This window comes from Phaethon lepturus, unplaced genomic scaffold, assembly GCF_000687285.1.
Source record: "Phaethon lepturus isolate BGI_N335 unplaced genomic scaffold, ASM68728v1 scaffold7057, whole genome shotgun sequence".
NCBI classification, from domain to species: domain Eukaryota; kingdom Metazoa; phylum Chordata; class Aves; order Phaethontiformes; family Phaethontidae; genus Phaethon; species Phaethon lepturus.
In genome coordinates this window covers 26,049-46,131 of record NW_010551042.1, presented here as the reverse complement: position 1 = coordinate 46,131, position 20,083 = coordinate 26,049, and the positions used below count along the sequence as shown (strand labels likewise).

Below are 20,083 nucleotides of genomic sequence, written 5' to 3'. Positions count from 1 at the left end.
CTGCCCTGCCCGCCCCTCGGCAGATGGTGCTGTCGAGCCGCAGGACAGGGGTGGGGCGTCCGCGGCATCTTGCAAACACCTTGAGGGTCTCCTGCCCACGCTGCCTCCTGGCCTCGTCCCCGTGGAAACCTGCCCTGCCCGCCCCTCGGCAGATGGTGCTGTCGAGCCGCAGGACAGGGGTGGGGCGTCCGCGGCATCTTGCAAACACCTTGAGGGTCTCCTGCCCACGCTGCCTCCTGGCCTCGTCCCCGTGGAAACGGCGGTCCTTCATCCCTGCACCCGAGAGCTACGGGTTCCCATGGCAACAGCCTGGGATGCTCTGTTACCCTGGGCCTTCCTGGCGCCCGCCCGCTGCTCCCCGGCTCCTCCAGGCCTTGATGCTTCTCCTTGCAGCCGTGGCCGGTGTGACGCCAGTGGGCTGAGGCAGGCGCTGCGGTGGTGGTGGGGGTCTGGTGCCTTGCTGACATCTTCCTTTCCATTGTTTGACAGCCCTGCTGATAGCTGTCAGCACTGCCGTGGATAAGATTATTGCCCACTTCAGCACTGCACGGAACCTGGTACAGAAGGTGAGGTTCTGGGTTGTGGCTCTGACCGGGCTGGGGTGGGCTCGAGTGAGGGCAGGCCATGCAGGCTTTGGGCAGGAGGATCTTTGGGGAGCCCCAGGGGGAGGATCCCACCATCCCTCCCTGCAGGCTCGGGGTTAGGTGCTGCTGTTCCCCTCCCTCTCCTCTCCTTGTGCCTCCCTACTTCAGGCCCAGCTGGGAGACAGCTGGCTCAGCCCAGATGTGGGTTACCTGCTGCTGCACACCCTCTGCCCTGCGCTCTATGCCTTGGTGGAGGATGGGCTGAAGCCCTTCCAGAAGGATGTCATCACAGGCCAGAGGAAAAATTCCCCCTGGAGCGTGGTGGAAGCCTCCGTGAAGACAGGTTGGTGTGAGGAACATGATACTGAAGATGTTGGGATCAGCATCTCAAGGTGCCTGGAGACCTTTTCCAGCCTGGGCTGGGGGAGGATGTGCCCCCCAGAGCAGTGTCTGTCTGTGTTGTGTATTCCACAGGCCCCAACACCCGTGCTCTTCACTCTCTGTGCTGGCACGTAGCTGCTCTGGCCCCTCTCAACAGCACCAGACAGAAGTTTCATGCCTTTATCCTTGGCCTTCTGAAGTGAGTATTGGCCCTTGATAGCCCAGGCTGTCCTTGCTGTGAAGGCAGGTTGGAGCAGAGTCCCAAGAGTTCCAGCTTGGGTTCCCTTTGTCTTGTTTAGCATTAAGCAGCTGGAGCTGTGGATCTCTCACCTGCAGAAGAGCCCAGGTAAGGACACAGTGTGCAGAAGCTACCCACCCAAGTCCTCTCCTATTTGGCCAGGGTGATAATCCCATACCTGTCCCACCCAAAATGCTTGGCTGGGATTTCTGTAGTGGAAAAAGGCATCATTTTCCATGGCTGTTGTGTTGGATGATGGCAGTCAGGCAGGCAATTTGGAGCCTCATTTTGACCTGCTAGGATGGACTGGCTGGCCCTGGGAGGCATGTGTGAGCAAGGGCATGGCCTTTTGTGGTTGTCCAGTGCTGTCCATGTCTTGCAGGTGTAATCTCCATGTTGTATTCACCCATGGCCTTCTTTGCCCTGAGCCAAGGCCCTCTTCGCCACCTCGCTGATGAACTGCTGCTGCTCATCCAACCGCTCTCAGTGCTTACTTTCCACCTTGACCTGCTCTTCGAACACCACCACCTCTCTGTGGATGTAAGGCCCTTGTCCCGTCAGCTGGAGTCACCTTTGTCTCCTGCCCATCACAACGCTCAGGGGGCTATGCAGCCTTCTCTGGAGGGCCAAAGCAGTGCTGCAGGGGCAAGCCTGGAAGATGAGATCCCCCCTGATACTCTGGGGAGGGCAGCTGGTGCAGAGAGCAGCACAAGGTTCCAGTCCCGGGCAGCTGTGCGTGGTCTGGTCCCTGGCCTCCAGGTGGGGGCTTCCCTGCAGCAGACGTTCCAGCACGTGCTGCGGTGGGGTGACCAGCTCAGTCACGCTTTCTTGGGAGCTGGCAGCTCCCTGGAGACCCACAGGCCTGAGGCAAGCCCTGGGGACACTGGGGCTGGCCTCAGTGGCTGGTGGGGCCAGCTGAGCCAGGCCTCCAGGATTTACACTGCTCCTAGCAAGGAAAAGTTCCCCTTCATCTGGTGGACGAAGCTGTGGATGGCTGTGGGGGATTCCAGCCCCAGCCAGGCTGTGCGACCCCACATATCCGTGAATGAGCCTAGAGGCACGGAGCTGCAGCTCCTTCAGACCAAAGCTGTCCCTGAACTCTCTGGTCCAAAGCTCAACAGCAGCGCTGACACCTCTGGGACCTCTTCCCCTGAAGACCTCATCCTGCCTGCTGGAGCACCTGCCAAGCCAGATGATCCCACTGCTGGAGAGAAACTCCTGCCTGCTTTCCCAGAGCCCTGTGCGAATAGGAACCGGGCAGCCCCCTCTGTCCCAGAGGCTGGTGGTCTTTCTGGTCCTGACAAGGGCAGCTGGCTGGGCCGGCTCTTTGGAGCCACCAATCCCTCTGCCAGGAGCTTCCCTCCCAGTCCTGACACCGTCTCGGCTAGGTCCAGGTAAGACCCAGCTTGGGCAGGCAAGGTGGGGGCGGCTGAGGAAGAGTTTTTCTCCCAGACAGTGTACGGAGAGCACACCATGGGGCTTGCCGGCCTTGTGGGGTGTCTTGTGCTGCCCGTTATCCAGGTTGTGCTGCTGGGTGATTAGCACATGTCCCAAGTGCTGCTGGCATCACATTGCCTTGGTCCTTTAGAGTGGCAGGAGCTCCTGGTGGAGGCTCAGTTGTGCTTGTTAGAACCCTTGTCAGCTCCCAGATCACCAGAATAGTTTTCTGAGCAGGATGCTGTGGGAAAAGGCTTCCCAGACAAGCTTGTGGCTTCCTTTGCTTTATGGCAGGAGACCCTCTAGTTGGCTGTCTCCCGGCGCACGTGTCCTGGCAGTGGTGATGAAGGGCCTAGCATCTGAGAAGACCCATGATCAAGAACAGCCAGAGAGGAACACATCTGACGTGCCCCAGACCCACAGGTGATGCAGCGCACTGTGGTGTTTGGGGCTGGAAAGCTGGTGGTGGACTTCTGGGAGCAGGGGACGCAGAGGCTGTTTCCAGGCATAGCCTGGATATCCTCCACGCCTTTCTAGGGAGAGGTTTACACCACTCCTTGCATCTTGACTGCTCCCCTGGGGATTCCCTGCCCTTCTCCTGCCCCTCTCCCGCTGAGCTTTGGTGAACCTGTGAGTCTACCTAGCTGTGATCAGTTGTCCTTCCCAGACTTTTTTGGGGGGAATTCTGAGCATTTTCTTTCTCTTGTGTGCTTTCTGGATTTCTGTGCAGCTTGTTTGGGGCAACTACCTGTCAGCTCTGACCAAACTGTGGCAGGCCAGAAAAGCTGTAGTGGTCCTTTTGTGCTTGCACAGCATCTGTCCAAGTAAGCGCGGAGGGCGAGTGGCCGTCCCGCACCGTGTTCAGTTGTCTTCCCTCCTCTGCAGTCCTTGCTGGCCCTGACCTAGGTCTCTCCTCCATGTCTGCACAAGCGCTGCTCGCGCTCTGCTGCTGCTCCAAGCGTCTGCGTGGCAGGACCGTTTTGTGATGTGGCTTCTCGATCAAGCCCACTGTCAGATGGCAGTCTCTGCCTGAGGAGGGGGGGGTCACTGGCTGCGCACATGAGTGTCAGAACCTCTCCCAATTCCTGTGGGAGCTTCTCTCAGTAGTACTGGGGGTTCCTAGGGAGATGAATCCCTGATGGTGTTTGTTGTGCAGGGCAGTTCGAGCACTGTGTGACCACATAGGTGCTGCCGAAGGTCACCTGAGCTTCCAGAAGGGGGACATCCTGCAGCTGCTCTCCACCGTGGATGAAGACTGGATCCACTGCTGCCATGGCAACAGCACTGGCCTAGTTCCTGTCGGTTACACATCCCTAATTCTGTGAGGAGGTGGAGCAGACCTGAGGAAGCAGCTGAGCTTGCCGAAGCAGATGCCACCTCCCGGAAGGACCCGCTCCTGCCCTGCCTTCACCACCGTCGGGGCTTCGCTACCTTCAGGGCTGGTAGTTCTGCAGGGGACCTTGCCCTGGTGCCTGTTGCTGCTGCTTGTTCACATGAAGTTACCGGCTGCCAGGGCTGCTGGTCCCCTGCAGATCTGCTGGCACTTCACTGGGGCCCCTGTTTGGGACCGGTTTTCACTCAGCTGCTGCCCATGCCTGTGCCGGGGGAGGGAACGGTGCTCCCAGTCCTGTATGTTGTCTTTGTGGTGTTGTGTCCTGCCACCACTGCCGCCTCCACGTGCCCTGCTTTGCCCCATGGCCGGTGGCCTAGGCCACCGCTGTGCAGTCCCAGCACTCTGTAAATAATTGTAACCACAGGAATGAGCTTATTCCAGGGGAAAAAAAGATGGAAATAAAGGTTGTGACTCACGTGTCCGCATGTGTGAAGGGGTCCTTGCAGCTAAGGGGGGCTGGAACTGGCCCTGGGGCTGGTCCCTGCATGGTCAAAGCCAGCGCAGGCTGTGCTGGTGCTCAGTGTACCAAGGTCGGATCCTGACCACGGCGCCGTGTCCTGGCAGAACGTGCCCTGTGTCCTGCAGTGTAGGAAGAGGCGGCTGCAGCCAGAGCCAGAAATAATCCGGTGAAGGATGTGTCACTGGTACCAGCCCTGCGGCAGGGAGCTGCCCAGCACTGGTAAGGGTTTAGGGTGGTTGGTTTATTTATTTACTGAGCTAATCTTTTTATTGACTCACAGGATTTCAATAGGGGCTGGATGGCTTTTATTTTGGTCAATTTTTTCTTGTTGCTTGGGATTTCATACCAAACTACGGCCCTTCTGCACTGGGCTCCCTAAGTAAGAGCGAGACGGGGCTAGACTGGAGCACAGCAAAGGGCCACAAGGCGATAGCAGCTTGTCTGAGGGGCAGCGTTGGGGCCAGTGCTCGCTCCTGTGGACCAAGAACCACTTTTCATTCTCCTAACTAACTTCCACTGTCTCGGTAGCAAAGGAGAGCAGCCCATGGGCTGTGTTCCGCTTTGAAGATAAATTCTGTTCTCATTCTGCTTTCTCTGGAATTTTTACTTTCAGACAAGAGATGTTGTTATCTATCTTAATTAGAATGAGATTGGGCTTGCCTTAAGTAGGTTTGATTTGATTGACTGAATTCTGCAGCTGCCTCGGGACTTTAAAATGGGGTCAAGCCAGAAGGAGATGAATCCAGGTACTTTTTCAACTTTTTTTTTTAAATAAAAAAACCTGCTCCAATCCTTGGCGTGGTGGTTCGAGGTTAAAAGGAAGGCAAGCACAGCATTTTGATGACCACATGGCATGGAAAAAGAAAAATCAAATTACCTTAAAAGAGGGGCATCATTCATTACAGGAGGGCTGTTTCATTCCTGAGTAATGCAAATAGTTACCAAACTTATGCCCAGAAACCACTTTTGAACCAGAAGTTTAAACCCTGAAGAATTTGTGAGGAGAGTATCTATCTCATTAGTGCCAAGCTTGACAGGGGAGCAGGGGAAATGGGAGGTTGACAAAGCCTTTCTAAAGGCTGATGTGAAAGGACACAAAATTCTCAACTCGTGTGTTCCTCGGTGTCAAGGGGCACAGGGCAGGATGACGGTATGTGATGGGGCCGACAGCTCCCAAAAACTCAACACACGTCTCGGCCGTTCTAGCTGACCCGCCTTTTTGGTCCTGGAGGGGAACGTGCCCATGTCATTTGTCTGACACTCTGCTCTAGTATCAGCAGGGTCAGTGCGTGCGCTGCCACCGTGAGATGCAGCAATGATGCTGACAGAACCACGGCTGCCGTCTACGTGGGCGCGGGGGAACCATCTCCAGGTACCAGGGGTTTATATTCTGGGAACAGGCACTAAATTCGCAGAGGTTAACAGTTCATGTACCCACCTGCCGTTACATCCAGTCATGGTCACACGGCCTCTGCCTACCGAGCAGTGACGTCTGTGCTGATGCTTCCGTCTCGCCGTACGGACGCGGCCATCACCCCTCCTCACCCGGAGAACCACCAGCAGCAGATCACACCCTCACAAAACACCGTCACCCACCAGGCAACTGGATATTTGAAAGAGACAGGCCAACAACCCCCATAAAAGAGGCTGTAAGAGAGTCAGAACACAACAGGAGCATTTGAAACAGAGGCAAAAAAAAGAAAATTAAAGGCGTGTCAAAGAAAACTCCACAAGTCGTTGATAGGAAAAGATTTTCCATTTAATACTAGACTCTCTCAGGATTGAGATGCAGGCTTTTTATGCAATTACATCCAATGTTAAAATTGGTAATACATAATTTACAAAGATTAACATCAAAACAATGATCTATTTAGATATGCTTTGTAAAAAGGAAATATATTAGCAGCATTTATTTTCAGCAATCACACAGCCTACACCCATGCAGACTAAGAGTTCATATCTATTTGCAATAATGTAGTGCTTCCTGGTCTTAAAACAGCGATCCTGGTGACACACTGGTCTTCTCATTATTATAAAATAACCGAAAAATAAAAAAAGTCATTAATTTCTACACCAGTAAGAAAAACAATTCTTTGCACTTACCTAACATTTGATTGTCTAAAAAACAGTTTGTTTAGTCTTTCAACAAAAGAAAGATAAAATGACAGAGCTAGTGTCTCGCTTCTGTACGCACTTTATTTTTTAAAAACTTTTTAGTGTTTAACACCATTTGAGACAATGATTTCTGTTTTAAACTAAATGAGACAACTCAAGATTTTGGACATGCGATATTCCTACTACACGCATGAGTATTTTATACTCAGGGTTCCTGGTACTGTACAGTGCTTCTCTACAGTAAGAAAATATTCCAAACTATTTTCTTATTTCTTTTTTTTTTTAATAAAATATTTTTTCTCAAAGGGTTTTTTTCCTTTCTTTTTTTTTCTTTTTAAATCAACACATAAAAGTTAATGGAATGAGTCATGTTCCACTAAGAGTAAAATTAATTATAATAATAACAAGAATGTACATTAGGACAAGCTTGGTCCATTAAAAAGGAACATGAAACTACTGTATTGCTTTACATCCACGCAGCAGATATATACAACTTGGCACATTAAAAACTGGTTTTCTTATAAGAACATCTAAAACAGGACTGTATATGCATATGTACGTCTGAAAGACAAAAAAGCAAAGCCATTTTAAAGGGGCAGCATATGCCGACCACCCCCTCCCCTTGCCCCAGCCCGGCCCTGGCCCAGAGACAGGCGACAGCTTTGCAGCTCCGCACGCCGGGAAGGTCGGCGGGCACAGAACAGGGAGTCCTGCTGCAGCACTGCTTTGTGGTACGTTGTGGCAATCGCAATTTCACGCCGTGAGAAATCAGTGCCTCGGCTGTTGCTTTCAGGAATAATACTTTTCGTCAGGGCAGAGAGAGAGGGCGGTGCGAGATACACTGTCTCTTAATTTAAGAGACGGACATTTTAAGCTGTACAACCAGAACACAAGAATAGTGTTAGCAGTTGATATATTCTACAGTTCACAACAAATACTCGCTCTGAATACTGCTTGACGGTTCATGTAGTGAAGGTTTCCTTTTTTTTTTTTCCTTTTTCTTTTAACAGATTTTAATTTGCACAACACACTAGACACACAAGAACCACAGCTTATCAAAAAAACCAACAGCAATGGTGTTGTCAGGATTTGACTTGCTTTATAAAATTTCTCTGCAGAAAAAAGTGAAAAAAATCACACCCCACTCCCTCCCCCCTCTACAACGCAGAACAAGTGCCTCAACCAGCCAACTCCTGCTTTGCTCCAAGGTGACTGTGGAAGTTTCTCCTTGTCACAGATCAAAGGTACATGTGTGCACTGGCTGTTCCACGGTGAACCTTTCGCATGTTTGGGTACGTTTTCTCTCTTCTTGGAACTTGTGCAAATCAGAGGCCGCAACTTTAGGGCAGCCTTTAATTTTAAGCCACTGGGCCTTCACCCTCCTGTCTGGATTTCATTCACTGCCATGGGCCACGGTGGTGCCAACAGTATCTTGTACAATCACAGGTTAATTGGTGAACGTAGGGAGTATTCTCACCAGAGTACGTTAGTCCTTATCCTTCTTACCTCCCCATTTTTTATATATATATATTTTTTTTTAAATTTTTCCTCTGAGTGGGAATATCAAGCAAAAATAAATTAAATTTGACCATCCTGGACAATAACCACGAGGTTTTTCTCAGTACCTAACATCAATACAAGGCACGCCCAACAACACACACACCATAAGAGCACTGCAGAGCAGGGCAGGGCAACCTGCCAACCCAGACATCTAAGTGCTAACTGTTTGTATATTTGTCAGTTTTCTGCTGCCCTCTTTTCCTTGGCTGGTGCAGAGGAAGTTGGGCTCCTGCCCTCAGTCCTCAGCAGACCTTGTAGCAGACTCCAGACCACAGCTTCCTCTCGTGGCATCACTTCCTGAAGCTGCTCTCCGGGATGGTGAGAGTGCGCCGCCTCAGTTTTCTTCCCGATCCCTCCTCCAGCAAGTACGTGACATCGATAGCTGCAACAGACCACAGGCTTTTGGTAAACAAGGTGATACGAGTTAACAGCTTTCCTATTTCCCTGTTCATGGTTCCTTCAAGGATGTTTCCATCCATAGGATTCAAAACCATCCATGGTATTCAAAACTCCACCGGACAAGGTGCTGAGCGACCTGATTTAAGTTCGCTCTGCTTTGAGTTGTGTTCGGACCAGATGACCTCCAAAGATCCTTCCAAACCAAATTATTCTGAGTCTATGATTATTTTGCATTAACTCCCAGAACATGAAAGAGACTGGACAGAGCTCATCCTAGGCTTTAAATTAAAAACAGAGACATACTTAATCATTGCACTCTCATTCTATAGCTTAGACAATACCTACAGAAGTTGCTTAGAACCCAGTGGAAAGCTCATTAAAGATCAAAAGAGACTTTCCAAATTCTCTTCAGTCTTTCTTTGCACGTCTGTTAAGTTTCTCAATTGTAAACGTGGAATGATGGGGGGGGAATGTGTCTTCAGAAAGTTTTTGTGGAAACACTGTGTCCATTGTAAGAAATTTCATTTGGAATCACTGGAAACTATTAGTGTTGCAGAAGAAAACATTACTGCAAAGAAAACTAATTATATTGATAAGGTCCACTAGCAATACATTCAGACAAAAGCATTTGTTTTATCAACACGGTCTGCAGCGAACTAAAACCAAACCTGTAGAAGAAATGCTATTGTGTAACTGTAGCATAGAATCTCACCATTTTTCCCTGGGATTTTCTCCAAGAGGTTTAGGAGGATTTGATTAAGTCTCTCTCTCTGAATATGCCGCCTTTCCTCTGGAGTACACAGCTGCCTTGTGTCGGAATTGCCTTCTTCCACCTTTTTATCACTTTCACAGGTCTCACCAGAGACTGTTGCTTTTTCTGGCTCCTCTAGGCTAGGCATCTCACTTGAAGTTTGATCTTGGTTTCCTAATACATCCTCAATAAGTGGAAGAGAATCTTCCTCTTGGTTTAAGTCTTTAATCTGTGGTTTTGAGCGATCTGTTTTCCAGGATGATCTAACAGGAAAAGAAAGGTTTAAGTACCATAATTCTCAGACACTCACCTGAAAGGCCAATTACTAGGGAGTCAAGGACTTCTCAGCAGGTAGAAGGCTTTCTGGAACCTCAGTCATTTGACTTAATACACGCATTCAAACCCACCAGTTACAATCTATGGCAGGCTACGTTCCTATAAACTTGTTTGCACAACATCAAATGCAGTCTTTTTAAAACAAACTGCTTCTTTATTTCAATTTTTGTAAAGGTTTTTACCTTCCAAAATAGATGAGTTCAGCGCTTAGTGATGTTTTCCTGCAACAGTCATGGCTCTTCACGGGTACTTTTAGTCTCAAACAGAAGTGAGAGAGTGCACTGGCCCTGGCTCTTACTACAATGCAAACATGGGCGGCCTGTTCAGGGATCTGATCTCCCTTTGTGCAGGAAGGCTGGATGCTCTTGTCCTGGGCTCTGCCATCTCCCACATTCAGCCGCTTCTGCTAACTTTCAAAATGGCTTCTGTACCTTCCTTATGTATATTATTAAGGAACACCAAGGTTGCTTCTATGTTCTATTCCTCCACACTTGTTCCCTTTTATCTCTTTGGAAGTTTAAATAATTTAAATTTATTATTTCCATAGCACCCAGGGCAGGAAAAAGAGTGGATGCTTGACAAACAAAAAGGATTATCTCATCGCTTCTCAACAAACAATCTGGTAGGTAAGACTCACCTGCCTCCATTTCTCTTGTAGTTGTCTGGTACATAATGAGGCTACAAGAACAATAAAGAATACGGTTAATATCAAATAAAATTCACAGTGGAATTCACTGGAAGAAAGTGCTGGTCTACCTAATATTCTGGAAGTACCAATACAAGACTTGCCTATCTGACTCGTTGGAAATGCCAATGCATGGTTGGCACATCTTGCACATCAGACAAATTCAAAGGAGAAGGTACAATCATGTAATAAGGATAAATTAGAGCCAGACTTATTATCTGATTCTTCCTATCTTCTAAATAAATTTCAAGCCGTAGCCAATCATGATAAAAACAATCTTTGCTTTCTGCACAGCAGAAGTTTGGAACCATCTCTAAACGTACTACAAAAATCTCTCTGCTTCCAGGGAGAAAAGTGCTTACTTGCAAAAGATTTGCCAGCTCTGATACCTCTGCGCTCAGAGACCAAGTAGCGCTGTGTAGGATGACATGCACAGTGAAGAGTTGTTACTTCCATGGAACAGGGGAAAATAAAAATAGACGGTGAAATGAACGGATATTCAGATGGAGGATGTTAAGGGAAACTGTGCTTCATGATTTTGCTGACTGTCTGCTGGATTTTTCATGAAAAATCCATTTTAAGTGATAATTACATATAAAGTAAACAGTATGTCATTTGGTAGAGCAGGGAAACGGAAAGAGGAAAATACTGCTTTTCTCTATTGGGAATCACTATTCAAAGGTATTGCTGAAAACTACTTTTTAAGCAAGTTTATTAAAACATGGTGTAATTACACCACAGAAAAGAAAGCCTGTCACAGGCTAACAAACTCACACTGGACTACATGTTATGTGATTTTCTCAAACATATAAAATTGTTTTATAAAACAATTGCAGAGCAACTGTTTTATAAAACAGTTGCAGAATTGCGACTGAAAAGTGAATTTTAAAATTTCCTTCATTCAGGAGTGGCTTAAATGAAATTCGCATCTAGATTTCAGGCAGAAATCTACAAACTTATACAACCAACTTACACAACCATTTGCTCAACATCTGTTTGCCTTTGAACTGCATATTCTCTGTCTACAGTCAATTTCTCTTTCCAAGTTTTCTTTCTAGCCAACTTTTCATCCAGACTGCGTACGCTTATGTGCCAGCTTCCTTTGGCATACCAAGCTTCCTTCATGAACAGAGTGCCATGGGTTTTCAGAAAAATATGTCCAGTCTTCTAGTAAAAAGTAAGGAAACTAAGAGAAGAAACACTTACTGAAAAATCTCTCTTGGGCGTGAGTTTCTTGGGGAAGTGGTCAAAGGCATAGGGCTTGGTGCAGACAGGATAACGATTCCGGTGGATCTTGTAGAAGAGATGAGCTGATTTATCAAGGCGGTAATCACAAATATATACATCCTGCTCCTTCACACCTTTCGGCCTCCCTGCAGTTTCAAAACAAACCACATAGGAAAAAATGTTGATAAGGCTTCAAGAGGAAACACGTGGTATACCAGAACAAGAACAAGCCGCACATAGTGTCAGAGAAGCAGAGCGCTGTCAGAGCTGTTCAGTGGGATGGCAGGCATTATTTGTTCTCCTTGATTCAGAATAATAGTGGACACATTGCTAGTTCAGTTTAAGAGAAAAACCTGTATACTCTAACCAAACAGTACCCAAGCTTTTACAAAAACTATCATCAACTGCCATCATTGTCTCTTTCTTGCCTACCACAATCCCACCCTGCTGCTGTCTCTTCAGTACTGGCCCTCTTAAAACAGTAATCACTGTCCCAGTGCTAAAGCAATAGTGCTTCCTCAGCCCTGATACCCTGTTAACATTGGCTACTGCCTTTTTACAGCAGTAACTATTTTAGCATCCTTCCCAAATTATTAGAAAGGCTGTATTACATTTAATTTCTCATCCCATTAAGTTTCCTTACCTTTGCAGTAGGTGTATAAGTCAAGAACACAGCACGTTCCCACCACAGCCTCTAAGGGGATTATTTCATACAATGGCACCCGGAAGAGCTCATTGTGATAAAACTTTCGAGAAGGGGAATGATGTGTTTCATGTGGACGGAAATAATGATGACCAAATGCAAACCGCTCCTCTCTGTTTGAAGGTGTAAAGGTAAGAGAAAGAGAGAAACAGAAGGGGGGGGGAAAAAAAAGACTATTTCTATAAGCCCATGACACAACTTTACTTAATGCCCTCCACTTAATTTTCAATTCTCTATCTTGCACTTTTGCAATGACTGTGATGAAAAGTGAAGTCACATGAATATTACACATTCAACTTTACCCCCTTCGCTAAGTGGAAATACTCCTAGTGTGATTTTTATGAACACAGCAGACTTACTGTGCTGCTATCTACGGGGCATATGCATTTAATCATGTTACAGCAGCTTAGCAAGTCAGTGATTGTTAGCTGAGCCAATTCAGCTATCAGTGTGTATTCTCAGCCTATTCCAACAGTGAGGAAAGTGCATCAACTTATCTCATCCCCTGCTTAAACCTCCAACCTTACATGTTTTTACTTTGCAGTCGTGGAGCACAAGCAGAGACAAGTGGGAAATCATCAAGTCTTTGTAACTGAACCATGTTCAGTCCTGCATTTTTAAGCTATGAAAAGACTTCCACAAAATTACTGTGTTTTGACAAGTAGGTATATGGATTGTCTCAAATTCAAAAGATGCCTTGAACATACTTCTCATTTTTCCAGAGTTTTTCAATGCGGAAAATATCGAGTTTCTCCCTGTTGATGTGGGACAGCAGCCGATACGACTGCCGGACAGGGTGTCCATCTGAAGTTCTACGGCTGTCTCTCATCAGGTAAACACAATCACCTGGCAATAGGCACAAAATACACACCTGTAAAGAACTTGTCATGAGTCCAGCACACCAAAAACAGAGTAAATGGTGTCATTAAAACCAACATGACAGAGCTACCTAATGTTGAATTGTAGAGAGTGATGAAAACCAATGCAGAACCCGCAAAAGGAGGAAAGATTACCATGATCATTTTCACAAAAGCCTTATAGCAAGAACTAAACATAACTTGAATTGTATGTCCAGACTGAAAATAGTAGGTAGCATGTAATGAACCAAGATAAATTACAGCAGATTGCAAAATAAGTTGTGTAACAACTTATGTATGTAACGTATGTAACAAAATAAGTTTTAATTAGGAAAATGCGTAGAAATTCGTGACAGCTGCAATGTTTAAAGAATAAATCTTTAAGAATTAAGAGAGAAGATATTTAGAGAGATTATTATTAAGAAAATTAAATCATTGACCGAGAAGCCCCAAGCCTTTGATTATTCCAGCAGGACTTAGATAAGACGCACAGCTCAGGAAAGGTAAACAGAACTCAAAAAGGGCTGCACAAAACAACACTCTGGGCACTAAAGAAGTCTTTCCCAAGTGCATCCCCATAACAGGTCCCTGAACTTCTATTTATTCATTTTGTCCCACAAGTGAATTAACTCTACTTAATTTCCCGGCTCTGATCTGTAAATCGGCATTAGAAGTCCTTCCTCTCCGCTCCCCAGACTTGACTGCCATTCCTGTGTACTGCACTTTATCTGTGACAATGACTATCATTTGCGAGGGTGAAAATACACTGCTCTACTCAAAAAGCCTTCCTCCTGTAAGGAAAAGGCTTTAATCAATAATGTTCACAAAGAACCTGAAGAATGTCAGAAGGAGAACATTTGGGAAACTCAAAGTATTACTGAAAATATAATTTGATTTAGTATATAGTATTTAAAAATCAACTCCATCTTTTCTGTTATTTATCTCTCAATGAACAAAAACCTGGGAGGTCCCAAGTCATAAAAACTTAAGAAAAACTACCCTTGGTAAGATCAAAGGTCACACAGCATAATATTCTAGCTAGAAAAGTGGGTGATAGTAGATGCTTAGGAGGAAAAAGGCATAGGAATAAGGCACGCATAGGAAAAACTTTCCCATGGTATCCCCTTCAGGCTCCCTTTAATCTCTGTTTTACAGACTTCAGAGCTAAAGGCTGGACCACTGTGCACAAATAGGCAGGGATTAATCCTTCCTCCAAGAATCTGTCTAATCTTCTTGGAATCATTCATACTCTTGACCTCTCCAACTCCTGTTGCAATGCTTTCCATAGTTAGTTTTTGCGAAAAAATACTTCCTACTGTTTAAATATGCTGCCTGCTAATTTCAGTGTTTGCTCCCTAATTTCTACTTTGTTGCACTTCCCTGTGCCGCTCATGATTTCACAGACCTTTGTCATGTCACCCTTCAAATCATCTGCGCAGACTCTGTTCACAGCAAAGGTATTTCATGTCTGATTATGCTTGTCATCGTGCTTGTTTTCACAAGTAGCAGGATACTCTTTTTGAGATGGGATGACAAGAACAGTACACGGCATGCAAGAGACACACCGTAAGATTACAGAACAGCAAAATTACGTTTTCTATTTTGTTCGTAGCGGTTTCTAACATTCAATTTGCCTTTTTGACTCATGCTAAGCATTTCTCTTATGCTTCCATTAAATTGCAATGACTCCTGGATTTTTCTCCCTATTTTTGTGTATGTGCAGTTATGTTTATTTTCCTTCCGTGTATGTTACTGTTGTTTAATTTATTAGCAGGTTCAGTATCTTACTTCCACAGCTTAGAAGAAAGATGCTAGGGAACATCTATATAATGTGTATACATCTGTATAATGGGAACATCTGTATAACGTGGCCCCAGGTTCATGAACACCTCCGTTTTGTTCTCCCTTAGCTTATAGCCAAATTTAGGATTAAAGTAATTATATTTATATTATTTAAATTATTTAAGTTTATAATATTATTATATTAAAGTAATTATATTATATGTGTAATGATATTTTCATAAACATAATCTCATTTATCAATCTTGTATAAGTTTAAAAGATGCTCCTAACGACTCTTCATACATAAAAATCACTTTAAGGCTTTATGCTGTCACCTGTCACTGTAACAGTGGAGTACAATACACTGCACTATAAAAACAATTCTCTGATTTAAAACAGAGATGACACGGACCATATGGACACTGACATCTGCCTACAACCATGAAGGCAGCTTTTAAACCTTCTGGTATACCAGGATCGCTATTAAACAAATAGAAGCTGTAGCTGTAGGAAGGAGAGACAGTTTTATTCTAGCTTGATTAAGTAAAAAACGGGCTGAAGACAGAATGACATAGGCTTGCACATAAGCTAGCAGAGTACAAGCTCTGCAAGAATTCAGCGTGTATTCGTTGGCGATTAGCCTGTACTCACCCACTGTATTAGCCCTTCTTACTATCTGAACTAGAGCTGGGATAACAACATCTTCATTTTTCTAAGTTAAGGATGTGCTCTTAAGGAACCTGCTCTGTAATTTCTTTAAAAGACTCGTAGAGAAAAAAAGTAAGGTACATGCTGAGAGCTGCTGCTGGCCCCAGGCAGAATGTAAATAAAACCACTTATTTTTGGCTGTTATTTTAAATTAGGTATTTTCAACTCTTCTCCCCTACATCTTCAGTGAGAATAAAGCAACTCTAGTACTTATTGTACCTGACTAAAAAGGAGTATTCAGAAAGAAATGGACACGGTCTCTTGCCCTAAGGATCAGGAAGCTTGATTTCAAGTTTATCAAGATGTTACTGACTACTGAAATAGCTACACCTCTGTCCTGAAAAGGGAGTTTATAGTTCTGTATTTTCAAGGAAGAAGTGTGGTTGCTATTGCTGATGCATCAGAGATAATGACATATGACAGTTTCTGGCTATGTGGGTTTTCCAAGGTCCATTTTGACTTCTGTTTATCAACTTGCATCTGAGGTAGAGCTCCTTGTTCACTCAGCAGGATGTGAGGACCAACTGATCACATCTATTTGCATGATCTCCCAGTTTTATGTGTTAGGTAGTTTTTGCAGAAGAAGCATGTCTGTAGTATATAACTCAACAACCTCACGTACAATTGTAAAGAAATTAAAAAACAAGCCCCCTAACCAGAGACTGAAGGACCCTCACTTATTTAGAGGGATTAGTTCGCAGTAAAGTGTGTGCACTCACACAGCTGGAAGCTCTTCAGCCTTGTTCCTCAAAAACACGATTTCTCAAGCTTGGAACTGGAAAACAAACTAATTCAATGTACAGACACAGTTCCCCAGAAATGAGGGTGGACCAACTTACAAAGGAAGTCAATGGTCTCGAAAGCACTTTCAGTCTTTATCACAAGATCAGCTTCTTTTTAATACACAACACATAGGAAAAATGTAATAGTCTATACATATAGTGACTGCAACAGGGCTGATGGTCACTATGGTCTCTTTTGCCTTGGAATCTGTAAGTTACATGACCTTTTAGAAACCAGAGGGAGTAGAAAAGTGTTTCCTCTACTGTCTCCAAGATGCCTTATATGCCTGCATCACAACAATTCTGACAGGCAGGTGTCACATGTCAGAACTTCTGGTGGAGAACTTGAGACAGCAAAGAATCCACAGATTTCCCCAATTTCCCCTTTTTCTACTGTAGCTGTGTATTCTTTTATAGCATCTTCTGGATATACACCTTGCTTAATTTATTCCCTGTGACTGCAGAGGCATTTGGTGCCTAACAGCGACAGTTTGGTCTCCTTTGTCCTCTGCCGATGGTCCCAGCAAAAACCAAGAAATAAGAAAACCAAATGGCTGAACTCCAGACAGGATAGACAATGCAGAGCAACAACGAAAAAGGAAGACTGAATGCAAATTCCAGAATCCTGCAGAGGGGATAAGGAATACACTGTTCTTTGACCTTTTAAAATTTTTTTTTTAATTCTCCACTTTCCTGAAGACTCTCCCATTCCCCTCTAACAAACAAACTGGCTCTACTCATTCAAGAGCAGTTCTCTCAATAATTATATAGGCTTCTTTCTAACCTTGTATGTATCTGTAGAATTAAATAAAAAAAAAAAGTCAGTGAACTGAATTATGTGGCTGTGTAGCTGTTTCTTAAAGACTCAGGGCTTTGAAGCAATGTCCAGGAAGATACACTTTAGGGAACAAACAAGCAGTAAGTTGGATGTTTTAAAGACCATTCTACACTAAAATACTGAAGGCCTAATAGCCTTCTTTGCCTTTACTTCTAAATGCTGTCTCAGCCTCTTCCTTCTCTGGCCAGGAGGACAGCCCTATCTGTGCTACAGGTAATTTATGTTTCTTCATCAACCAGCCTGTGAGAACTCTTACTGTGTGTCACTCCTGTAATAGCAAAGAGTGCAGCTTTCTACTTGTAAAAAGATAAAAGCATTTCAAACAGGGCGATGCTAGAAATCTCTGTACACTCCCATGTGATGGAAATCACAGCAGCCACCAGATTTAGCACATACCTTGGCGCAGCAGCAAATCATCCCGTAATAAGCATATATAATAAACACAGCCAGGCTGGGCATAATGGGGACGAGGAATCATGGGAACCTCCTGGACGAAGAAAGAAAAAAGGAAGGAAATTCTGAGACACCCACCATAATAGGGACAAAAATGGTGCTTGATATCGTTTTGGAAATATGCAGAAGTGGACAGAGACACTTAATGTGATTAATTCCATGATATGATTCTATTTTAAACCTAAACCAAGGAAGCCACACTATAAAGTGAGAATTCCACACTGGTCTTGCTAATCTCAATAAATACAAGTGTAAGAGCTGCTTTAGTTTATAACTGAAGTAATGAAGATGAGGGTTTTTTTTTTTTTACCCTGTTCACAGATCGAGGTTCACACTGCTCACACAAGTAGTGTTCAACATCAGAATTCACACCCATACAGTCACAGTGCTGCCAGACCTAGAAAAACAGATACAACCCAATTAGAAATTCCTGTGACAGATTTTATTTACAAATTGCGTTTTCTCAAAAATACTAATGACAGGAAGGAAACAAGCTTCCCGAAGGAAATCACAGATTTTCTTTGAACTATTTCACACTATGTCAGAAGACAGACAAGATCCCCATGCAACTGTGTGTGTAAAAGCCCAAAATTGTTGAAATTAATTCTGCTTGCCTAAAGATAGGAGTTGCTGGCAGTTTCAGAAAAGTGCTAGCTTCTCTATATTGAAATGCAAGTTGCATTTCCTCTGTAAAAACAGAATCTCAATTCTTTTGGAGAGCAAATGAAGGTCTGAAGAAGTAATTAATGCTACTACATGGAAACTGCTGGTAAAAGTTACACTGGTTATGAAGAATAGAAAAAGAGCACAGGCTCCATTTTGTGTTCCCCATGCCTCACCATGCACTTTTCACACTGGATCATGAGTCCTTCATCTTTGTAAAGGCCACAAATGCAACGTATCACATCCTCATCTTTCTCATGCCCATTTTCTTTTTCACAGACTGATGTCTCGCTGCTGTCAGCTTCACTTGCTGTTTCTCCCACAATTTCATCAATTTGGGCAGATGCCTCATGGCGAGCATTATAATACGCTTTCCGTAGCCGGCATACATCACGCCCTGTTGGAGATTTTCTGCCATAATATTTCTGAATAAAAACAAAACAAAGAAACATTTTTTTTTTCCCAGGTTCCATGCTTTTGGTGCATTCCTCCTGTCTGCACGCACCTTTAAAGGTGTCTTCACTAAAGCTGCATCCACCAATGTGGCATACACCTGTCCATCTACTTGGTTATTTTGAACAGCAGGTCCATATATCTCACCTATGACACTGAAGAACAAGGTACCTATTCCAAAAGGTACTGAAATTTCTTTAGCTTAGCTATTCGTGCATGTTTGTGACCTTCTATTTGTCTGACCTAAGGCAACCAAAAAGCACGAAGAGTAAGCTGAAGCACATGAACTGCTATCAGTGTCTGTTCATCAGAAACCGATCATCACAAGTTCTCTTTCGCTAAAATATTTTTCTTCTTTTATTACTGTATGTCAGCAAGAGCATTAAATTAGGGTATATCCCCACTGCCTATGCAATAGCTTTAAGGCCAGAGAGAACCTCACCTCTGCGTTGCGGAAGACTTTCAGCATGTCCCCGTCAAAAGCTTCCACAGTTTTATAATAGCCAGTCAAGATCTGTTTCTCAATTGTGGTGAGGTCCAATGGGTCAGAGATCTTTTCATAATAGTCTGCATTTCTAAAACGGGAATGTATGCACAATGTCATTTTCACAAGTGTTTCGAAGATGTGCAAATCCATTATAGAAAACTATGGGTTGCTCTGAGAAGCAAGTACGTACTTTTTCTTTGGGGGTAGGTTCAGAAGGGGAGCTGCAAGAGCCTGCCTGGAAGAATCTGTAACAGGAACACACAGTTCAGCAACATTTACTAGAGTAAAACTTAAAAAGACAAGTAACTAACAACATTCATTCTAGTTTAAAAAAAGGCTCTTCTACTATCTGAAGCACAGGGAAGTGAAATGCTTTTGCATTTCTAGAATTTGGCTGCTGTAATCAGACTACAAGTATCAAAATGGAGGATAGACTCCTTGCAATTCTGTCAATTGTACCATTTTGCTGAACTACTGAAAAAGTCAGTTTAAAAGGATAGCAACATCTGCAGATTCTGGTGGCGGAGGAAGGGGTTGAGGATAAAGCAAAGAGATTATTGGTAGCAGGATAATGGAAAAAAAAAAAGATTATGTAATGTCCTGAAATAAACTCATTTTTGGCTAGTATTTTCTATTTAGAGAGTTCATTGTTCCAGAAGCTGAAAAAGTCTCCATGCTGATTTTTTTAGGAGCGTCACCTTCACCTTTATAGGATATGATGCTATCACATATTTCCTTGAATATTTGTGCTAGGCGGGCAGCACGAGCCACTTCAATATTCTCTTCAGCTG

At 44.5% G+C, this 20,083-nt stretch overlaps 2 protein-coding genes across 2 annotated transcripts in view; one reads left to right on the top strand and one right to left on the bottom strand.

The window, feature by feature from the left end:
• Positions 1-489: 489 nt before the first annotated feature.
• RUSC1 (RUN and SH3 domain containing 1) lies at positions 490-3,965 on the top strand (the record flags this gene model as incomplete). The annotated part of the gene is made up of 6 exons (XM_010290734.1): positions 490-566; positions 753-927; positions 1,059-1,164; positions 1,265-1,311; positions 1,586-2,597; positions 3,797-3,965. Coding segments are annotated over 6 exons (1,586 nt in total), but the record flags the coding sequence as incomplete, so codon positions are not given.
• Positions 3,966-8,238: 4,273 nt separating this feature from the next.
• Positions 8,239-20,083, bottom strand: part of LOC104623596 (histone-lysine N-methyltransferase ASH1L-like) — a gene marked incomplete at its 5' end in the record, with an annotated part of 34,781 nt that continues 22,936 nt past the window's right edge. The window contains 12 exon segments of the mRNA XM_010290733.1: positions 8,239-8,550; positions 9,280-9,581; positions 10,292-10,332; positions 11,546-11,712; positions 12,210-12,382; positions 12,977-13,115; positions 17,633-17,723; positions 18,000-18,086; positions 18,529-18,777; positions 19,248-19,380; positions 19,483-19,537; positions 19,997-20,083. The exon segment at positions 19,997-20,083 is cut by the window's right edge and continues 28 nt beyond it. Of these exon segments, the coding sequence (XP_010289035.1) occupies positions 8,459-8,550; positions 9,280-9,581; positions 10,292-10,332; positions 11,546-11,712; positions 12,210-12,382; positions 12,977-13,115; positions 17,633-17,723; positions 18,000-18,086; positions 18,529-18,777; positions 19,248-19,380; positions 19,483-19,537; positions 19,997-20,083 (1,616 nt within the window).